We start from the raw sequence: 21,460 nt of genomic DNA, 5'->3' as shown, positions 1-21,460 counted from the left end.
CTTTTGTTGGATTCTATAATAGGCATGATGTCCCATTTGATGATATTTCCTGTGGGTTGTTCACTTTCAAGTTTGAAGGGCGCGCAAAGCAATGGTGTCACTGATCCAGGTGGATATTGGTGGCCACCTGCCAAGTCCACCTGGACCCCCACCATTGTTTCTCTTAGCATTTTCATTTTCCTTAATTGTAGCACAACTTACTATTTTTAGCAGTTTTTTCGGGTCTTGAACTTCTGGAGCCGTTTTGAGGCCCTAAACGACGTTTTTTGGGAAATCTGGGGGCAACATGGGTCCATGGATTGATGTTGCCCTTCCCAAAGTGGTATTGCTCGGATAGATCTTTCTAACGAGCTATTGTACACGTCAAACGGAGATCGTATGCCAAAGTTACAACCCTGGGAAGTTGATGTACCAATTTACCCAAACGGGGCCCACAGTTTGGCGTTTCATCTCCTAGGGTTAGGTTTTGGAATGTTAAGGGTTTTCCATTGTTTCTCAATAATAAATAGGCCTTCGAGCCTCATTGTAACACATTTCAGAGGCATGTAGCCACCACATCTCTTCTCAGAGATAAGCTACCATCGCCCTAGCTGGTTTATTTCCATTTCTGGTTGTAAGCATATTTCCATTAATGAAATGAAGTATTATTTCCGCTGCATCTTTGTGTATATGGTTATCTCTATAATTTGTTGTGTTCCTGTTTAAATCCGGATCAGTGGTATCAAAGCGGTCTACTTTTTCTCTGTTTTTCTTTGCATGTCCCCAACAAGGTCGGGATATAAGGAGTTAGGGCTTGAACTAGTTGAACCTTTGCAAGACCAGCCTCGCAAATCTCGACGGCCTCCCATGGCGGATGAGAAGAAAGACGAGGGGGCAGGAGATCCCATCAAAATCTTGCTCAAAGAAGCCCTCGAGCGACAACGGAACGCGATGATGGACAGCTTTTCCCAGATCCTTCAGCGGCTACCCAGAAGCGACGCATCGGCTTCCAGCAGCTACTCTGGAAACGCCACGCCCTTTAAGGTACAAGTTAATTTTGAAATCCCCATATTCGAGGGTCAGATAGATGCAGATGTCGTAGATAAATGGTTAAATCTGCTAGAGGGTTATTTTTCTGTTCATGAATTTTCGAGTCGGGAAAAGATTGTTTTCGCTCTTCTCAAAGCAGCCGCCCACGTCAAGGACTGGTGGGAAACCTACTGCGAGCAGAAGGATGAAAGTACTGGCTCAATATTTTCAGCTGCACCCACCTGGAATTCATTCTGGGATGCCATCAAGGAGCAGTACTACCCTGTCGGAAGCTATGAGGATGAATACATAAAGTGGACCACGCTGCGGCAGGGAAGGGACCAAGACGTGCCGGAGTTCACCAATCTTTTCCATACCCTTCGCACAAAGTTGGGTATCAAGGATTCAGAGCAACATTTGATACTCAAATATCGTGGCTGCCTACACAAGTACATCCACGAAGAAATACAATTCCTGAACATCTCCTCGCTCGGCGCAGCATACCGATATGCCGTCAAGGTCGAGCAGAAGTTTAAACAAAAGAAGCGAGACTTTGGATCTGCGAATCCAAAGCAGGGGAAAGGTGCCCCTAAACCACAGAACAAAGGACAAAGCCAAGGCGGGACAGCCCAAGACAACCCGCCGAAGCTGCAAGCAAAGAACAGCGCCACGAAGCCGAAAAAGGACACTAGAAAATGGTGTGAGTTCCATAAGAGCTCCACTCACAACACAAGTGAGTGTCAGGCCAAGCAGTCACTAGTGGCTGAGCTAAAGGTTTCAGAATCAGATGCATGTTCCGACTCTGAGTCAAAACCCAATAAGGGGAATGAAAAAGGGAAGCAGATCATTGATGCGGATCCCAACGCCACTGTTGTTACTGCCAAGATCCAGAAAAATGAACCCGAAGATCCAGAGGAGGAGGAGCGTCTCTTCCACTCCCAGATGTAGGTAAAGGGCTCCCCGATACATTTCATTGTTGATAGCGGGAGTCAAAAGAACCTCATTTTGGCAGAGGTCGTGAAGTGGTTGGGCTTACCGACCACAGCACATCCACAACCATACACCATTGGGTGGCTTCACCAAGGACGAGATCTTCGCGTGAGCCAGCAGTGTCGCCTTCCATACAACATCAAGCCCTTCACGGATGAGGTATTATGTGACATTTCTCCCCTTGAAGTTTGTGATGTATTATTAGGACAGCCATACTTGTGGAAGCGACATGTTGTGTATGAATCAAGGCCTCGTGCTGTTATTATTACATTGGGAAATAAGTTGTACAGGATACCAGAGGTAGCACCACCTACCGCCATCTCTTTGATTACTGCAAAACAATGCAGTAAGTTCATTTCCAAAACCAGGAAATTTGTTTTCCTGATGATACGCCCTCAAGGAAAGAAGAAGACGGTGGCCGCAGCCTCCAGATGGGGTCCCTCTGCACGACAACTACAGATGGACAAGGTTGTGGAGGAGTACGAGGAAATCTTCACCTCCCCTGCAGGGGTTCCTCTGCACTGCCAGGTCAAGCACTCCATCGATTTGACCCAAGGTGTGGCGCTACCCAATGGACCAATTTATCGGTGCTCCGTTCTAGAGAACAATGAAATTAAGAGGCAAATTCAGGAGCTCCTGCAGAAAGACCACATCCGTCCGAGTTCATCGCCTTGTGGGAGCCCGATCGTGTTGGTACAGAAGAAGGATGGGACGTGGAGACTCTGTATTGACTATCGGGCGCTGAACAAGATCATTGTCCGTAATAGGTAGTCGATCCCGCGGATTGATGACCTCCTGGAACAACTAAAGGGGGCGAAATATTTCAGCAAGATCGATCTGAAGTCAGGATATCACCAGGTACCAATCGAACCCTCTGATGTGTGGAAGACTGCCTTCAAATCCAAGGAGGGCCTTTTCGAATGGTTGGTTATGCCTTTCGGATTGACGAATGCTCCTGCAACCTTCATGAGGCTAATGGATGACATCTTGCGGCCATTCACCAACTCCTTTGTAGTAGTATACTTGGATGACATTCTGATCTTCAGCCAGAGTTGGGAAGAGCACCTCCACCACATCCGACAGGTTCTCCAAACACTGCAGCAACACAAGCTATGTGCCAATTTGGAGAAATGCACTTTTGGCATGACCCAGGTTCAGTATCTAGGATACATCATTGATGAACAGGGGGTGCATGTCGATCCAGCCAAGATCCAAGTCATTCAGGATTGGCCATCTCCAACCACTCTAACAGAGCTCCATAGCTTTCTAGGTCTTGCCAACTTCTACCGTAGGTTTGTGTTGGGGTTTTCTCATATTACTTGGCCCTTGAGTCAAGTCACCAAGGGAGGGGCGAAAGGAAAATTCTTTTGGTCTGAATCTCAACAGAAGGCATTCATGGAGTTGAAGGATCGCCTCTGCACGGCACCAGTGCTCGCGTTACCAGATTTACAACAACCATTTGAGGTCGAGACAGTTGCCTCTGACTATGCTATTGGGGCAGTACTTACTCAACATGGACATCCAGTGGCATATCACAGTGAAACACTTTCAGACACAGTTCGGAAGTACCCCACTTATGATAAAGAGATGTATTCCATTGTACAAGCCTGCCGACAATGGAAGCATTACATTTTGGGGAAGGAAACTGTCATCCACAAAGACCACCGACCCCTGCAGTTCATACAGACCCAAGGGAAATTGCATAATGATCGCCATCAGAAGTGGTCTACATAATTGCAACAGTTCCACTTGAATATCAAGTATAAGAAGGGCAGCACCAATAATGTTGCAGATTGCCTTAGTCGACCACCGATCATGGCGTTAACCACCGTGCTCAACTCTTGTAGGCACGAGACTTCTGATTGGCCACTTCTCTACAAAAGTGACCCAGAATTCGGCCACACATACCAGACACTCTTGGAGGGTCGGCATGTTCCAGATTTTCACCTCCAGGATGCCCTGTTATGCCACCTGGGTCACCTTTGTGTTCCTTCAAGCGAGCGTGCGAAGATGATTTGGGAAGCACACTACAGTCGGGCTGCTGGGCATTTCGGGGTCGAGAAAACTGTGGCAGTACTGCAAAATTATTTCTATTGGCCGAATCTTCGAGAGGATGTTGGGAAGTACATCAGATCATGTACTGCCTGTGCCATTGCCAAACCAACCATTAAGAAGCACGGCCTCTATACCCCGTTGCCTACCCCTAGTCGACCTTGGGAATCCATCTCCATCGATTACATGTCAGGCCTTCCTTCCACTAAGCATGGAAATGACTGTGTTTTTGTGGTCGTCGACAGGTTCTCGAAGACGGCCATTATGGTGGCCTACAAGAAGAATATCACAGCAGAAGCCACTGGTAAACTCTTCTTTGAACGAGTGTGGGTGCACTTTGGGATCCCACAGTCTATCATCTCAGATCGGGACAGTCGGTTTCTCAACACATTTTGGTCCAGTCTCTGGTCAATGCTGGACACCAAACTCACGAAGTCCACAGCCTTCCATCCTCAAACTGATGGCCAGACAGAGGTTGTCAATAGGATGATTGTGCACATTTTGCGCATGTATAACTCAAAGCATCCACGCACATGGGACGAGAGCCTCCCCTATGTTCAGCACAGCTACAACCGAGCTCTTCACAGCTCCACTGGCCATAGCCCTTTTCAGGTGGGTTTGGGATTCTATCCACTATGCCCCATTGATGTGGCCATGCCACTTGCAGCTACTCACATAAATTCAGCTCATGTCCAGTCCGAAATAGATAAGGCCACTAGCTTCATTGAGCGCATCCAACATATTCGCAGTAGGTCCATGAAATTCATGAGAAATCAAATGCCAAGTACAAGCAGCGACATGATCAACATCGGGTGCCACACAAGTTTCAGGTGGGCGACAAAGTTTGGTTGCATTTGCAAAAGGAACGCCTTACTGGAGCCTATCGGAAATTGAGACCACTCCGATATGGTCCTTACACCATTACTAAGGCTATGGGAGACAATGCATTTGAGCTCAGCATTCCCCCATTCCTTGACCTGCACCCAGTGTTCAATGTGGACCGCCTTCGGCCATACTTTCCACCATTGCTAGACACATCCGACATTGCAGAACAGCTCAAACCCACAGAATTAAATCCAGATTGCATGGAACAAGCTACAACTAATCGGATCATGGACACACAGATAAAGAAAACTCGCCAACAGAATATCCAACTGTATCGAGTTGTCAAAGCAGGCCAACTCCTTCAGCAGGGCAAGTGGCTCACCAGAGAACAAGTTCAGCAAAAGTTTCCTCATCTCATGGAGGAACTCAACGCAATGGGGACCATTGCTTCCTAAGGGGGGAGGAATGATCCAGATGGATATTGGTGGCCACCTGCCAAGTCCACCTGGACCCCCACCATTATTTCTCTCAGCATTTTCAGTTTCCTTAATTGTAGCACAACTTACTATTTTTAGCAGTTTTTTCGGGTCCTGAACTTCTGGAGCCGTTTTGAGGCCCTAAATGACGTTTTTTGGGAAATCTGGGGGCAACATGGGTGCATGGACCGATCCAAAAGTGGTAGTGCTCAGATAGATCTTTCTAATGAGCTATTGTACGCGTCAAACGGAGATCGTATGCCAAAGTTACGACCCTGGGAAGTTGATGTACCAATTTACCCAAACGGGGCCCACAGTTTTGCGTTTCATCTCCTAGGGTTAGGTTTTGGAATGTTAAGGGTTTTCCATTGTTTCTCAACAATAAATAGGCCTTCGAGCCTCATTGTAACACAGTTCAGAGGCATGTAGCCACCACATCTCTTCTCGGAGATAAGCTACCATCGCCCTAGCTGGTTTATTTCCATTTCTGGTTGTAAGCATATTTCAGTATTTTCCATTAATGAAATGAAGTATTATTTCCGCTGCATCTTTGTGTATATGGTTATCTCTGTAATTTGTTGCGTTCCTGTTTAAATCCGGATCAGTCACACATTGCCCGCAACCTCTATACACTCTTTTGATCCATCTTTTAGAGAATTATTTCATGATTTTGTTCTTTATGGAATCTCCTCAAGATTTTCATGCTTGTTTCCTTCACTACTATTTTGAATTTCTTGCAAATAAAGTTGACTGGGAATGCTTTGATGAAATATTTCAATATCTTGTTCACATTTCTGAAAATCCACATGAGTTAGAATCTTTCGAACCTCTCCCAACATACCTCTGTGTTAGAGCTTCTAAATATGATACAGACAAGGTTTTTGTCCCAATTGAACCTTCGTCCCGTTCCCATCAAACAACTTTGGCTCCATAGGTAGAGGTGAGAGAAGTTGAGAATCCACCTATTAATTTATCACCATCTCCTCCTACCCAATGTGCTCAGGATTTCTGCACAAATTTGGACTGCAACTCTGATGGGTGTGTTTTATTGCTATCTCCTCATCCTCCATCCTTTGGTCCCTTTGATCCTCCAGATTTTGGTGTGTTGTGTTCATATGTCTTGGATCTCACATGTGATGTTCACAAGGATTAGGTTCTGGATAGAGTTGGTGTTGACCAGCCAATCCGTGATATCATTTTTTATGAGTATGTTTTGGAATCTGAACAAGAATCTGTGATGAAGGATGATCTCCTTCTATCCACACCTCGTTCGCCTTATCCTGACATATTCCACAATTATGTTTCATCTTGTGAAAATTCATTCCCAGATGTTTCTATTTCTGATCATTTGCATAACATATGGAATGGTAGTTTTTCATTTCAACATGGAGAGGACAAATCTATCTCCCCTGATCCTCCCAATTTCTCATCTTACCTTTCCGGAAACCTAGAGGGTTAGATTTCATGTTTTCCATCATCTCCTCTTTATGATTCATCAAACCATGAGGATGCCTCTATCCATCATCTTGAATTTTCTGATTGTGGTTGTCATGATATTTTCATTCATTCATTTGATCATGATTCTGATTTGTCTAATGTCGATCTTTCTAAGCCACTGGTCTTTAATTATCCATATCCTGATGAGTTGGAAACTCCTCAAGCTATTGAGTCACTTTGGCCCAAGCTCATGGCTATGCCAGGTTCTCGTAGCCTTGAGCTCAATTCCACTTTGGATCAAAAATCTGTTGAATATTAAGATCCTCATCACTCTATTGTTCACATTGAAAATAAATCTATCTTACCATTTTCGTATCCTCCACTGAAATCACATGATCTTATTGCTCAAGTATTGGACTAGTCGTACGTGGCAAGCACTGTTGTCAAATGTAAGTTTTCTTCTTTCTTTATGTTTGCTCATTTTTCAAGTTCGAAGGCGTGTACATGCTTTTCTTCAACTCACAATGTGTTAGGACACCATGATACATCCGCATAGTGCCTTTCATGTGCTTTCCGCATTTACTTTTCTGCGGATGCATTCAAGCTTCGAACGTATTGGTTTTCATTGTTTTATCTTTCTTATCTGTTGGTTTTCTTGCATATCTTTCTTGTCGATCATGCTCTCACCTTCATGGGCCAACCAATCCACCAATGCTTGCAATGGAAGTATCACTTTACATGAGTTGGCCTATGCTTTGCTTAGGTTAGGAGTAGCAGTGGTTTTTCTTTATGTTTTTTTTATTGATTTTCTTACTTTGCCTTTCTGTGTCTCACTTCTTTCCTTTGTTTTTTTTCTTTTTCACCCATAGGTTAGTTTTCACATGAAACCGTGTTTGGCTTCTTAGCCAAGCAGGGTGAAATCTAAGAGGAAATTGTATAACTATCGACACTTGGTTTTCTGTCTATTCCCTCTCTTTGTGCGAATCTTTCATTTCTTCTAGTCAATGACACCCTTATGGAAAATACATTCCTTTCATAGAGAGTCATGGTGAAATCACGATGATTGCACTTTTAACTAGTACCTCCTACTTTAATCAGTTTTCTATTTTGAATTAATCCTTGTCAAATCATTCAAGTAGAGTAAGGAGAGGGGGAAGACCTTAGCAAGTATGTCAAAGGTATAGATAAATATCCTTCTCTGAAGGGATAACCTCTTATGTTCTTAATAACTCGGGATCCCTCTTCCACCTCATGAAATAAATAAGTGCCTATGCACAGTTCTTTGAAAATGAAAATGAAAAATAAATAAAAATAATAAAGGGAAAAAGAAGAGAAAGGATTCCTGTACAGAGAGGTGAAGCAAGTAACTTTACTGGGATATTGTCCAGGCTCGCTGGCAGCGGAGCAATGCCTGTGTTCCTGAAGTGACTCTGCTGGGGTACTGTCCAGGCCTGTTCGCAGCGGAGAAACACTAGACATGAAACTAAAACTCTGACAGTCTACTTTACTTATGCATCTATATACCCCTCATCCCCAATCGAAACAACTCAGTTTGACTTGGCTTGGTATGTGTGATGCTAATAAAGAGAATGTTTGGGACTACATCATTAACTCAAGCTAAGTGAAGAAGCTATGATAATTGAATAATTGAACAATACAAGGGTTAGACTCTATTTTCATGAGACAAGGTCCATATAGAGAGCTGGAGTTCTACCATTGTGTCGCCAATGTTGTAGCGACTACAACCGCCCTCCAAAATTTTCCTATGATTCAATTTTGGAGCCTTCCTTCTAAACCACAATAGCTCATCTTGCACTAATCAAGGTATCCATGCTTCGACTGAGACTTATCCTTTTAATATTTCCTTGTTTTTCTCACTCATTTTGTTTTCTAACCCACAAGTTGATCTCATTACTTGGTCCCTTAACAATTCTAGGCTTGCCTCAAAAAATTGTGTAATTCTTAAGGGAAATTGGCCTTAATGTTAGGAATTTCACAGTCCTGACTACGAGTGAGCCTTGAGTTCTGGAAATACATAGTCATGGAGGGGCAGCCCAACACTGAGCCTAGAAACTACGCAGACCTCACTGTGCTCAGACACTACAAAATGCATGAGTCGGAGAGTTGTCCAGTCCTTCCTAGAACTACGCAATCTTTCCGGGAAATGCATGGCCTTTTTCCTAAAAAATAAAAAAATAAAAAATCATCCCTAAAAAATATGGATCCATTTTTAGCAACCCGAAGGAGGCACTTGCATTATTTTTAGAAACTGTGCTAAGTGTCACTTTTTCCTTTATTTTAGGCATGCACATCATAAGCCCTAACTTGGCCAAATATATTTAATCGACACTACTAGAACTTGTTTTCACACTCAATCTTGGACCTCTAGCATTCCCTAGGAGATAAATGAGCCTTCAGTGTCATCGTCGTCGCTTTTCCGGGTGAGTTTTTATTTTCTCATCTTTTTCCGCTTTTCTATTGCTTTTTGTTTTTTAGCTTGTGTGAGTGTTGTTTCACTTGTTTCTTTGAATGACTGTTGGATTTTTAACTTATTTTAGCTTATAGAAGTGTTTTTTCGAGTTATAGATTGTCTTTCCCAAGTGTTTCATGATTCTTCCTGTATTTGCACCAACAATCGTTGTTGTGGCAACTCTCTTCACATGCTTTATTTTCCTTCAGTTTAATTAATTCCTGCACTTGTTTCACATGCATGCATCAACACTTAGTCATATCTACACTCAACACAACATCACACCATATTTCATAACTTCTTTTTTTTCACACTCCCCTTGGGCAAATCTAGGTCCCCTTGCCCGGATCTCACTTTGCACAACTAGCTTTGTGTAATCTAGAGACTCAAGCCTTTGTCTTTCCTTTTGGAATTGCGTAGAGCCTAGCCTAGGTTGGCTCCAATTGTGCATTGCGTAGTTCCAAGAGCCAGTCTCCTAGCTTGGCCACTGAGACTACGTAATGCATAGTCTCTCCCAGGCCTTGGTCAAACTGAACTATGCATTGCATAGATCCAATCACAAATCTTCCACACTGACTGTTGGGACTGCGCAATGCACAGTTCCCATAGTCATCCAACGACCTCTCTCAGTTAAAAACATGCAATCCTTCCCATCATGAGTCTGGGTTGCTGCTTGATCTTGTCTTGAGGTTGTTTTACTTTTAGTTGACATTTTCTTGCCATCAATTTCCTCTCTGCCCCACAGGTACAACAATTTTTTAGCATCTCTTTAGTAGTTACAGTTAAAATGGCATATAAGAGAGCTGCATCAAAGGATACTGTCAAGGGTAGTACTAAGGAAGCAGTTGATCTACCAGTATACGCAGATAATTATTTCTTTATTGAGAATGGAACAACACTAACGCGGCAGCAGATCAAAGATACTTTTGCATAGGACATCAAGGCAGACTTAGAATATCAATAGGTTTACCTTAGCATCCAGTGGTCAGGAATATACAAGGTTTCATGCAAGCACCCTTCCTTCCCATATGCGGACATCATCAGCTGGATTGTCTCACATACATATGAACAAACTATGACAGTGAGCAGTGCTAGTGGGAGATAGCTTGCCACCTTCAGGGAAAATAACTTTCAGCAAATGTATCACCTGCCTAGGGCAGTGAAGCACATGGACTCACCTTTCTATGCCACCCATAGTTATGTGAACTCGAGAGACATTGTCAAGTGGTGCGTGAAAGAGCCTTCAAAGCTTGGATAACACCCACCTATGTTTAGAAGACCAAGTCCCTCGAGAAGGCTTACCAGTTCTTGATCATCTTTTCTTGCAAAATATATGGTGAAGATAACACAAAAACCCTTCCTAAAAGGTGTGTGGTCTTACTGAACTAGTTAGTCAATGATGAGAGGCTATTCAACTGGTCGGATTTGTTGGCTCATCAGTTGGAGTCTCATGTGGCTAAGACTCAAAATCCACCCAAGAATGAGAAAGAAAGGCTCTACATGTCTGTGTATTTACTAGATGTAATATGTGCCCAGCAGTAGTTCCCTGGCATGAGCTAGACATGGACACCATAAGAGACTATCGTCAACATGTATTGAAGTTTATTTCTGACTCCAACTATCAAGGAGTGATGGAAATGCTAATTGACAATTTTATCATCTCATTTTACAAGCTTATCTTTGAGCAAGATCCAACTTGTATGTTCCGAGAATCAATGGAGGCGATAGTAAACATTGCAGATTCGTATGCCTCAGAAGGTGGCACCTTCATTAGAGTGTTCAGTCGAGAGAAGCCTCTGCATGCTCTACCAAGGTATGCCACTGACAAACTGATCATGCAAGAAGTTTCATACCACCTAGCTATAGGGTTATCAGAAAGACTGCATAGGAAGAAGAAATCGCCATGGCTCTCTCTTCCTTTGTGGATCAGATTATATGAGATTAAGAGCTTGAAAGATGAAGATTGAAAGGCTAAGGACATAGTGAAGTTTGAGTTCAGCACCAAATACTTTAATACGTATGATCCCCATGGTATTTGCAAGGAAAACTGTATGCGAGTGTACTTTCCATGGATCCATAGGACATTTCATTGGCCAGAGGAGGACCCTTGGAGGTACTACTACAATGCCTCCAGAATCAATGAACTACTACTACTCTACAGTCAACAGCAAGTCCAGAAGCAACAACAACAACAGTAGAAGGCAAAAATCCAGTGCAGGACAAGGGAAAGAGGAAGATTGTTGAGAATTCAGAGGGAGAGAAAAGATGAAAAAAGAAGGTAGATCCAATCCTAGAGAAGGAATCTTTGGTAAGGGAATCAAAGAAGGAGAAGTGGATGAAGAGAGAAGAGTGAAGGAAGAAAGAAAAACAAAGGTTGTAGGAAGCAGAACTGAACCTGCAGGAGAAGGAGAAGAATTTGAAGAAGAATAGGAGTTGAGGAGGAGAGAATTAGAAGAAAGAATAAGAAAAAAGGCAAGGCGCAATGAAAAAGCAAAAAATGCCGATATAGGTTGATGAGCCGAAACAACAAACAACTAAGGAAGATGGTGAACAGATACAGGATCAGGAGCTTTCTCAATAGATTGAGTAGTTTATTAAAGTGACAGACATGGAGTTGGAACAGGAGTCGCAGCGGTAAGACACTAACCTCATGCTGAAAGCACCACAGGTCATCCTTGAGTCTCCACCACCTCCATTATTAGAGCCAGTCTTAAGAGATAAAGGAGATGTTATTCTCCTTGATGATGACCTCGTCATGGATGTGTACAATCTATCATTTGATGAGTTACAGAAGAAGTTTGTACAGGAGTGGAGGAAGCACTTTCTATATAATCACGCATCACCGTCATTCATAAAGGAAAGAGTGATCATGTTGGACACTAAGAAGCATCCAACTTCCCTTGCCAAAGCCAGCTTGGCCTATGCAGGAGTAACAAGATCAAATGTTAAGTACCTAACGGCTAAGAGTGAGAAACTATCAAAGAACTTGTAGGTTGTCAGGCAAGGGGCAGAACAACTCCGATCAACAACGCAGAATCAAATTTTCACATTAGGGGAGATGAAGACAACGATACTAGTTGAAGTATCGATAGTTGGTGATCCCATGCGGAAGCTCTATGCCAGATTTGTCACTGTGCATAAAGAAGTTGTCAAAGTGCATAGCTTATAGAAGCAGAGAAAATAGTTTTTCCAAACTCTCAAGAACATACATGTTGACATCGCCCATGTACAAGAGTGGACAATGTGGTACAGAGGGGCCCTGCTTGACTTAGAGAAGAAGATGAAGCCACAAGCCGAGCTTGAGAAAGCGAAGGTTCAAATGTTGATCCAGAACTACAAACAACTTTCCTCGTTCATTGGCAGCACACAAGCCTCATATGCATGGTTGTACAATAGTTTGGATTTCATGATGAGTACGCATAGGATCTCATCAATCGGTTCCCTCACCGTTGCTAAGCCAAAGAACAAAGTTTGGTTGGATATCGATGAGTACTTGGAGCAACTAAGACAAGAGGCCACCAGAGAATACTTGGAGTTGAGTGCACACAACATGTAAAAGTGCATTGGTGGTCCTGTTATGGTCAAGACCATGCTGCTCATGGTTTAGAATGAGTTGGATATAGGTTCCAAGACCGTGTAGCCGGATGCCATGGAGGAAATAGTACGCTTCCATAAATACACCATCAAATTGTTTTGGGACACCATCACTCAGTACCAAGCTTGGCACCAGTATGTGACTAAGAAGCACCAAATGGATTTTTTCGAGCTAGACTTCCCCCAAACTTCAGAATGATAGTGTTGTGTCTTGTTAGGCTCTCTAGCCAACTTTGTCTTATGTGGGTACATGTGGAAAATTTAATATTATTGTGAATATGTTTTAAGTGAAATTCCAAGTGTCAATATTGGAATAGGAAAAGTCATTATGGAATGTAACATTTCATCTAGTGAAGTATTTGATGAGTCATAAGGGAGTCAAAGAGTCACAAAGGAGAATGTCAAGGATCACCCCACCCTTTGTTATAAATAGAACCTCATAACTCATAGAACGGGATTTTGGGAGCCAAGCTTTTGGATAGTCTTAGGCTTAGAAAAGTCTTGGGAGTATTGTGAAGAGCCTTGGCTTCTCCATAACATAGAGCTAGTATACTTATTTGGAGGAGTAGGTGTTATTGACTCTAATGTTCAACTATTGGGGCTAGTGGTCATCAATGGTGTATGTATGGATGGAACTTTCACTTATAATAATAAATTCAGAGCCAACACACTTTCATGCATATGTTATTGAGCTGAGAGGCTCATTCTACAGCCCGGTATGAGGGATATGTGTAAGTTAGTTCGTCCATCCATTCCCCTTTAAAATAAAAATAAAAAAATAAAAAATATGTTCTACATAGAAAAATAATGTTGGCTATAATTAAAAAATGAATAGAAATAAAAAAATATATATGAGTAAGATATTTAAATCTTATACTTTTCAAAAATATTTTGAATGTTAAAACTTTTATTTGGTCCTATATATACTCTATTTAGCATTAAAAAATACAATTTAAGCAATGAAAAATAACACATTGTATTTTGCACTCTAATGAAGTTTTCACGTGAAGAAATTTGATCCCTCTCGACTCATGTTAGATCCATACTTAAGATGGATCTATGTTGGTTAATATAGTAGGACTATTCTTGTTTTGTTGGCAATATATGTTGTTTAACTTACACATTTGCTTATGAACTACTTTTTATGCATTTGTATGAATCTTGTTGAATGCATGTTGTTGGATTAACCCATCACTTTAACTTGTGGACTATTCTGCATTTTAGCTTGTGATGTCATTTCTCTCATGTGTTCATTTCAAGCTTCGTACTATTACAGGCTTCTAAGGGGCACACTTCCCTTTCCCCTTTGTGTGTTAGAACCTTAATTCAATGCACTTGACTCTCCACAGGGTCATACACTTGCTCTTACCCAAATTTATCGTACTTATCTCTGCGCGCTACCGCGGCCAAGGCATTACACTACCACCCATTGTTGGGAATCCTACTCCAAATAGTGTGAGGTCTAGTTGGGGCTTCATATTGGGGAGATCCCCTGAATGTTGACGGGTCCAACATCGCCAAAACCCTCTAACTTCAACTTAGAAAATGATATCTTCTACTCTTCGTCTATATGATGAACACTAAAATAAACTTCTAATTTATGCAACTAATGATTCAATTTAATGCATTATTATCACCTTCTTATGTATTTATGTTCACTTTCCCTTCCATATTGAGAAAGAACTATGAATGGCTAACAACACTCAAACTTGGCTTCTCTTTCTCAAGGTCTTTTCTTGACTCCTTTTCTAGGTCTTCATGATGTACTGATTTCCCCTTCAATCTAACCTCTGAGTTTGAACCTCCAACTTCTATGAATAGTATGAAAATTTTTTTAAAGCTTCCACGAGGAGGTTCATATTGCAACTACTATCGGCATTTTATGCTTCCAAACTTGGAAACCTCTATTCTGTTGAATCATGAAGGTTATTATAAATAGACTTGTCTACCATGGATAGTGTTCTATGACTATCTAATTAAATTAGTTCTCTAATCCCCTTATAACTTCCAATAAAATACCCCAAGGAGGCATACTCTAATGCTGACAGGATTTGTAAGCTATTGTGGGTATTCCATTAGAATGGTTCATCATAATAGATACGATAAATGATTTAAATATATATTAAGTAGATTAATTTTTGTTTAGGTTTCAAATTATTTAGTTATTGATTTTATGCTTAAGTTAATGAAATAAATAAAATGCGAGAAATATAGAATATAAATAAATACACACACCATCTACAATAGACAATTTTTTCCTTGCAAAACCCTTATGGGATAAATTCCGACTGAAATGTGATGTTGCTCTGCTCTCTTTTCCTTTGGTATGTAAAATGTGTAAGTACAAAGGAAAATCCATTCTCCATGGAGTTACCTAATACCTCTAGCCTATAAGACTTCCACAAAATCTTAATCTCATTTATTTTTCTCTCTAACTTTCCACTTTTGTTTTCTTTTTTCAACTATGGAACAAAATATAATACTATAAAATGGAACCCATATTCCTCCTAGTTGCTTGATATTAAAAGTTTGATTCCCTCAACCCTCAACTAAAGTTATAGGATTGAACCTTCTATATTCTTATTCAATTTTCACATGTGGTTGTCTGCATATGCATGGGTAACGTGCGATGACATGAATTCCACTTGTACTCTGGTAGTCAACATGGGAGATAAACTTATAGGAGGCACTTTTGCATATGGACTCTGATTGATGTGAATTTTTCATTATTTGAAAGGTATTTGAGTGTAGAATAAGACCAAATGTTTTGGCACAAATGAGATTTCTATAAATGATAAAAAAAAAAAGTAATTTAATGCATCAAAATGGATCTGGAAGGTTTTAGACCCTAACTCTCCAAACTGGTAAAAATGACTCTACAAGTTGATTCCTCCAATATTTCCACTTCAAAAGAATTGAGATAGATTAAAAATAATATAATAATCTAATCTGAATCAAGCTAGTGTTATGAATCCACTAGCGAAAAAGGCTACCCTAAAGCCAACTAATGTTCATATGTAACACTAACAATATTAGGATAAGGTATTATACTACAGGAACCTCCAACCTATAGTTTGTTATCCCCCATTGGCCTACAAAACACAAGGTAGTGAACCCCTTCTCTACACCGACAATCCTTCAGGTTATCACACTATCCTTCCAAGGATTCGAGTATGGGTTGGCTAGGGAATCTTGAAGCTTTGTGACCTCTAGGAGTTCAAACTACTCTAAAAAGTCTTCAGGTATCCACTATGTCCAACATGAGGGAAACCTATCCCATATCCAATTCCACCTAAGATCCATATGTAATAGTATCATAGGGTCACACTACCCTATGAGAAGGTATGATAGTCATGATGATGAGAATGAAAGAGTAGAATAAATATTAACAATAAATCCCCATGTTTTATGCATGTGCCAAAACAACACAAGTGCCACTCAAAGAATCACTTCCCCACATTATTGGGAAAAATAGGATACAAATATATGGACAATGACATTTTAGGATTTAATTATATATTTGGATTAATCCCATCACTTACACCTTAGCACCCCTTTCCCACTTGTGGATTCCTAGCCCCACATACTCTCTTGTCTAACTCATTTTTTATTAGTAATGTATTTTTAGTAATATCAATGTGATTACATGTGTACCTAGTTAGGGTCACTAGCTTTTAGCACATAAACTCATCGACCTAAGATCACATAGGAACCTTGGTCCTCAAAACGTATAAACATAGGCAAAAAAGCCCCAAAATATTTTTTTCGTATGGGCACACAAGCTTAACCATATTGGTTGACCAACCTAATAAAAACATGTACAATATACATAGAGTCCATCCTAGGGGTATTACATGAAACAACTTGAAAAGGGAATGCTAATAATTCAATATTTATACCACCAAATAGGAAACCAAGCTCTTGTTGTTTAAATAATGCCCAATAGGATTCAAACCAAAGTAGAGTCAAGCATGTGAAAATTCAATCAGACAACAATTTAAACACACCATAACCATGTATATTTACCTCAGAAACTCAAACATGAAAACTAACATTTGGTGGAGATTTTTTCTCGATAAATAGTTACAATGGTATGTTTCATTCTCAAGAAAATAATGAATGCACTTTTAATCATCAAAAAGATAATATATGGCATTGGTTGAGAGGCAACTTTCAATTTTCGAAGAAGCTTCTTCTTTTGAGTCCCTTATGTTCTAACACTACTCTACTTCTTAATTTCCTCTCAATCTTTATTTCTCTTCTCCTCATTTCTTTCTTGGTGTCTAACAACACCCTTTTAATAGAACTATTTTGCAAGGTCAACCATCACATGAGTATGAACATTACTTTCCAAAATTAATGTTTTATTACAAAGTTGAGAATTTAGATTATTCGAGAAAAACCCATATCATAGGGATATCATTGGCTTGTTGAGAGACAATACATGTATCATATTTTCTTAGATGGGAAGGATAATATGGTTTTCAATAGCCATGTTATTAAACCTTCGAGCTTGCATGTCCCTCATTACATTGTTCAACATAACTAGAATATAAAGATTTAAATAATATGTTAACCACAAATATTTTGAAATATCGTCATTGCTCACAATCTCATTGATCATAATTCAAAACACCAAATGAAACTAAGTGAAATTGTAGGACCTTATTCATGGTCATTGAACCTAAAAAGCCTCTATAAAGCCTACTATTTTTTTTTTTTTCAAATCGTTTCTTGTTATATAAGATTTAGCAATGATACCTACATTTAAATAGGGGTAATAATAACATTTTTTTTGCTTTCTCATAATAAATTAAATATATGGAAAAAAATACACATATTTTATATTCAAAAGAAACGTCTTGAAATTCCCACTAGGCGTAGAACAGATGGTGATAGGATGTTTTGTTAAAGCACTATGTGGTGTAAAGGTCACCAATTTGAAACTGTGTTTGTAGGCAAAATTCCAACCATGTCTTTTGACTGCTTAAATGTCACATATTAGTCATGTAGTCATCTCAAAACTCACAGAAACTAACAAATAGGAGAAAAAAACATCTCCAAATAAAATATATTTATAAACATAATAAAAATATTAAAAAACCGAAATAAAATATGCTCTTAAACATAAACATAGTAAAAATATTAAAAATAAAATAAAATGTTTTAAAATTAAGTTTCAATAGTTTAATGATTTAAAAGATTATTTTCAATTTACCCGGGATTTGAGCCATAATACTCATGGTAATGAAGCAAGGGGGTGGTGTGGCCACCCACACACAGGTAATCCGGTACAAGGAAAGAACAGTCATATTAATGCAAAGAGGGGGTGGCATAAGTCAGTAGGGTTGGAATTTGGATTTCTCTTTACCCATCAGACAATTTTTTTTGAAGTTTTAGGTATTAATGTTACCCTTCAAGAAACATTATGTTTAAAATTTTTCCCTTCAAGATTGATGTGTTGATAATAAATTAACCCTTTACCAATAATTGTTTGATTAAAAAATTGTCCTCCAATAACATAGTTGTGTTAAAAAAGATAATTTATTGTAATGAAAAAAACCAAAATGACCATAAAAGACAAATGACTTATTAAATATTTAATATTGGTTTAAAATTGCATGGAACACTCACAATAAGATCTTTGAAACCTAAAATAATATGATTTATGCTATAATTTAAGTAATCCAATATATACTATTGGATTTTAAAATGAAGTATACATTTTAGTGTTTCTTTGGATCATGGATATACCCTAATATTAACAAGATTTAATGCATAGTTTTTTTTTTCCCGTAGAAAAAGTCGTAATTTATATTCATATTGAAATAAATTACATTTTGTAGATGCTTAGAGCATATGCAGATAGCTGTCCATGAAAAGGACAAAAAAACACTAAAAAAATAAGAAAATATGTTTACAGCTACATCAAGCCTATACTTTTCTGCCCTTCTTCTTCTCCACCCTACGCCAACCCTGAGAGTCAAAAGGGTGAACAATGATGGCCTGTTGGTATTCTTGTGTGTTCACTAGAGGTTCTTTGTTGGAATTTGATCCTTCAGATCCATGAGTTCTTTTGTTGCCACTAACTTCCAACTGTGGAATTTTCTGCTGTTGAGAATGATCCTCCATTTGTGGGTCTGGTGCTTTTTTTTCCTGTGTGCCGTTCTGTTCCATATTTATATCCGGTTCCTCTTGGTTTACTGTGTGCTCTGTCTGAATGTTTTCTTCTTCCAGCAGTTCTGTATTCTGCCACCCATTTGGCTTTTTTTGTTGTTTCTTGTTTCCTTTTGGATTCTTTCTGGCCAGTGGGCAATAATTTTGGAGGTGTCCTGTTTGCCGACATCTGCGACATCTGAATGGAGTGTTTTCATAGCCGAGGGGTTGTATCCACTCCGTGTTGTTAAAGTTTAATGAAATTTTATCTGGCAGCCCCTGACTCAAGTCCACTTCAACGCAAATTCTGGCAAAGGTGAAAATCCCTCTGCTATATCTATCTTCGTCAATTTTTAGGAATTTCCCCAAGGAATCCCCAATAGCAGATAGTACAGTATGATGCCAGAAATGTAATGGGAGGTTGTGAAGCCTCACCCAAACAGGTGTTGTTGTGATTTTCATAGTGTTTGCGTCAAAATCAGCAAACCAAGGGGTAACAAAGAGGCCTGCATTACCCCAAAACCAAGGCCCCTCCTTGATGATACTATCCCTTTCTTCCTCTGTGTGGAAATTTACAATGAAAAACCCTTTTGAACATAGGTATATATCACATTCTGGTGTCCAACAGGAATATATCCATTGATGTAAAGCATCGGATTTTGGCCAGTAACCATTAAATCTACATATAACAGGACGTTTTGAGAGTTCAGAGTGTAGTGCATTTACCTCTGGTATAATAACTTTGAGCATGTAATATTCCAGTTTTTGATCTACTATATGTGGCCCTGGTTGCTCTGGTGGTGGCTTTGGTTTGTTCGGCAATTTTCCTTTCCCCTTGACTGCATCACGAAAAGAGCTTGGAATCTGTGATCCGCTGGCTGCTGCACCTCCCCGAAGCCTCATGTTGACAATAATGTTAGATCCTGGCTTAATGTTGTAGTGGCCTATTGCCCAGTGATCTTGTATCGATCTGCCTTCTGAGAGCAGGTGTTGATATCCTTCCGGGATGCCAATGTGATTGGCAATGATTTTCTTCAGTTTTGAGACTTTGTCTGAAGCTTGAACCCAAATTGGGGTTGATTTCCCAGAGGGGGGCTTTATAAAGATTTGGAAACGTAGATCTGATGAGGATGCCGCTATGGGAGATATGGGAACTATTCTCCTCATTTCTGTATTCAGTCTGTCATCCTGCCGTATCGCCCCTTCTGTAATCTCATCTTGGATCGGATAGTATTTCGGAGGTTTAATGGCAGATCTGGGCATCTGATCACCTTGTGAATTGCATGCTCTGTCTTCTTCTGCGCTCAGGGTTCTTCCCCACCACACGGCCTTGCTAGTCACAGCGGCCTGGATTGCAAATATAAGGGAGGCCACCATAGCCAGACGAGTGTGCTTAATTTCTGCCAACTTCAACCGGTTCTTCTTGGTCTCATCGGCTGCCAGGCCAAAAGGGTCAAAGTATTTGCCTCCGGGATACAACCTCATCTCTGGATCCACCTCTGCATTTCTCTGGAACTCGATGTAACCCAGCAGCAACTCCTCGATTATTATCAGCGATGACATTTTGAAGGGTAATGGTAACCCAAAGTAGGAGGAGCCCTCCACAAGCTCAGCCTTTCCGGCGTCTTGCCCGTATACGCCGGTGAAGCCCTCCACAGCGAGGGCGCCTAGAGCACCGAGCATGGCCCAGCGGCCATGGATGACCTCACATTTTCTGAACCTCTGCAATCCGAAGACTTCACTGTAGGGTACGATGGAGTGTTTGATTTCAGGGTTTCCGACGAAATTTCCCATGAGGTCTCTGGGGAGGTTTTTGTCGAGGTTCTGATCCAGAGAATCAATGTCATACTGTAAATACTCAGCGGGTTTGCCAAGGCCCAGAGGATCGAACCCGTAGTTACCCACCAGAGACCCGTCCAGCCATTCGGGGGCCGTGGCGCCGGGCAGCCACAAGGGCCTCCCCGTCGGTGCCTTGGCCTTGGGCTTGGGCTTTGGAGCGGCTGTTGTCTTGGACTTTGGAGCGGCTGCTGCCTTGGCTTTCTTCTTCAGGCCGCCGAAACTGAAGTGAGCATAGATGTGCGAGACATACTTCTCGACATTCAATTGCTGGCCGCCCGTAAGGAAGGCGGAGGACGCCGAGGCGAGGGAGGAAGTAGCAGTAGCAGAGGCCATGGTAATGCACCTGCAAACCCTAGCCTTCACTCCATCACCTTCTTAATGCATAGTATCTGAATCTTTTAAAAATTAAAAAACTAGATTTATAAAAATGGACATTGTGGATCTCTTAACATAATGTTATAGGATAATGCTTTAATTTCCTATTTCATTATGACATTCTCACATAGCAAAAACTTAAGTATTAAATATGGTAAAAATGTGATTTGATCAAATCCATCCTTTTATTTATCACTAATTTTAGCAATATATATATATATATATACATTGAACTCAA

At 40.5% G+C, this 21,460-nt stretch overlaps 1 protein-coding gene across 1 annotated transcript in view; it reads right to left on the bottom strand.

Annotated features, from left to right (window-relative positions):
* Window positions 1-21,180, bottom strand: part of LOC149186421 (uncharacterized) — a 33,879-nt gene extending 12,699 nt beyond the window's left edge. The window contains exon 1 of the mRNA XM_089409334.1: window positions 19,735-21,180. Coding sequence (XP_089265460.1) covers window positions 19,735-21,180 — 1,446 coding nt within the window. The remainder of the gene's footprint in view (window positions 1-19,734) is intronic.
* Between the last annotated feature and the right edge of the window lie 280 nt (window positions 21,181-21,460).

The sequence above is a fragment of the Pinus tabuliformis genome, chromosome 3_1, assembly GCF_031772625.1.
Source record: "Pinus tabuliformis cultivar Carrire ecotype Pingquan chromosome 3_1, CPIR1, whole genome shotgun sequence".
Classification (NCBI taxonomy): domain Eukaryota; kingdom Viridiplantae; phylum Streptophyta; class Pinopsida; order Pinales; family Pinaceae; genus Pinus; species Pinus tabuliformis.
This window is presented reverse-complemented; position numbering and strand designations above follow the sequence as displayed.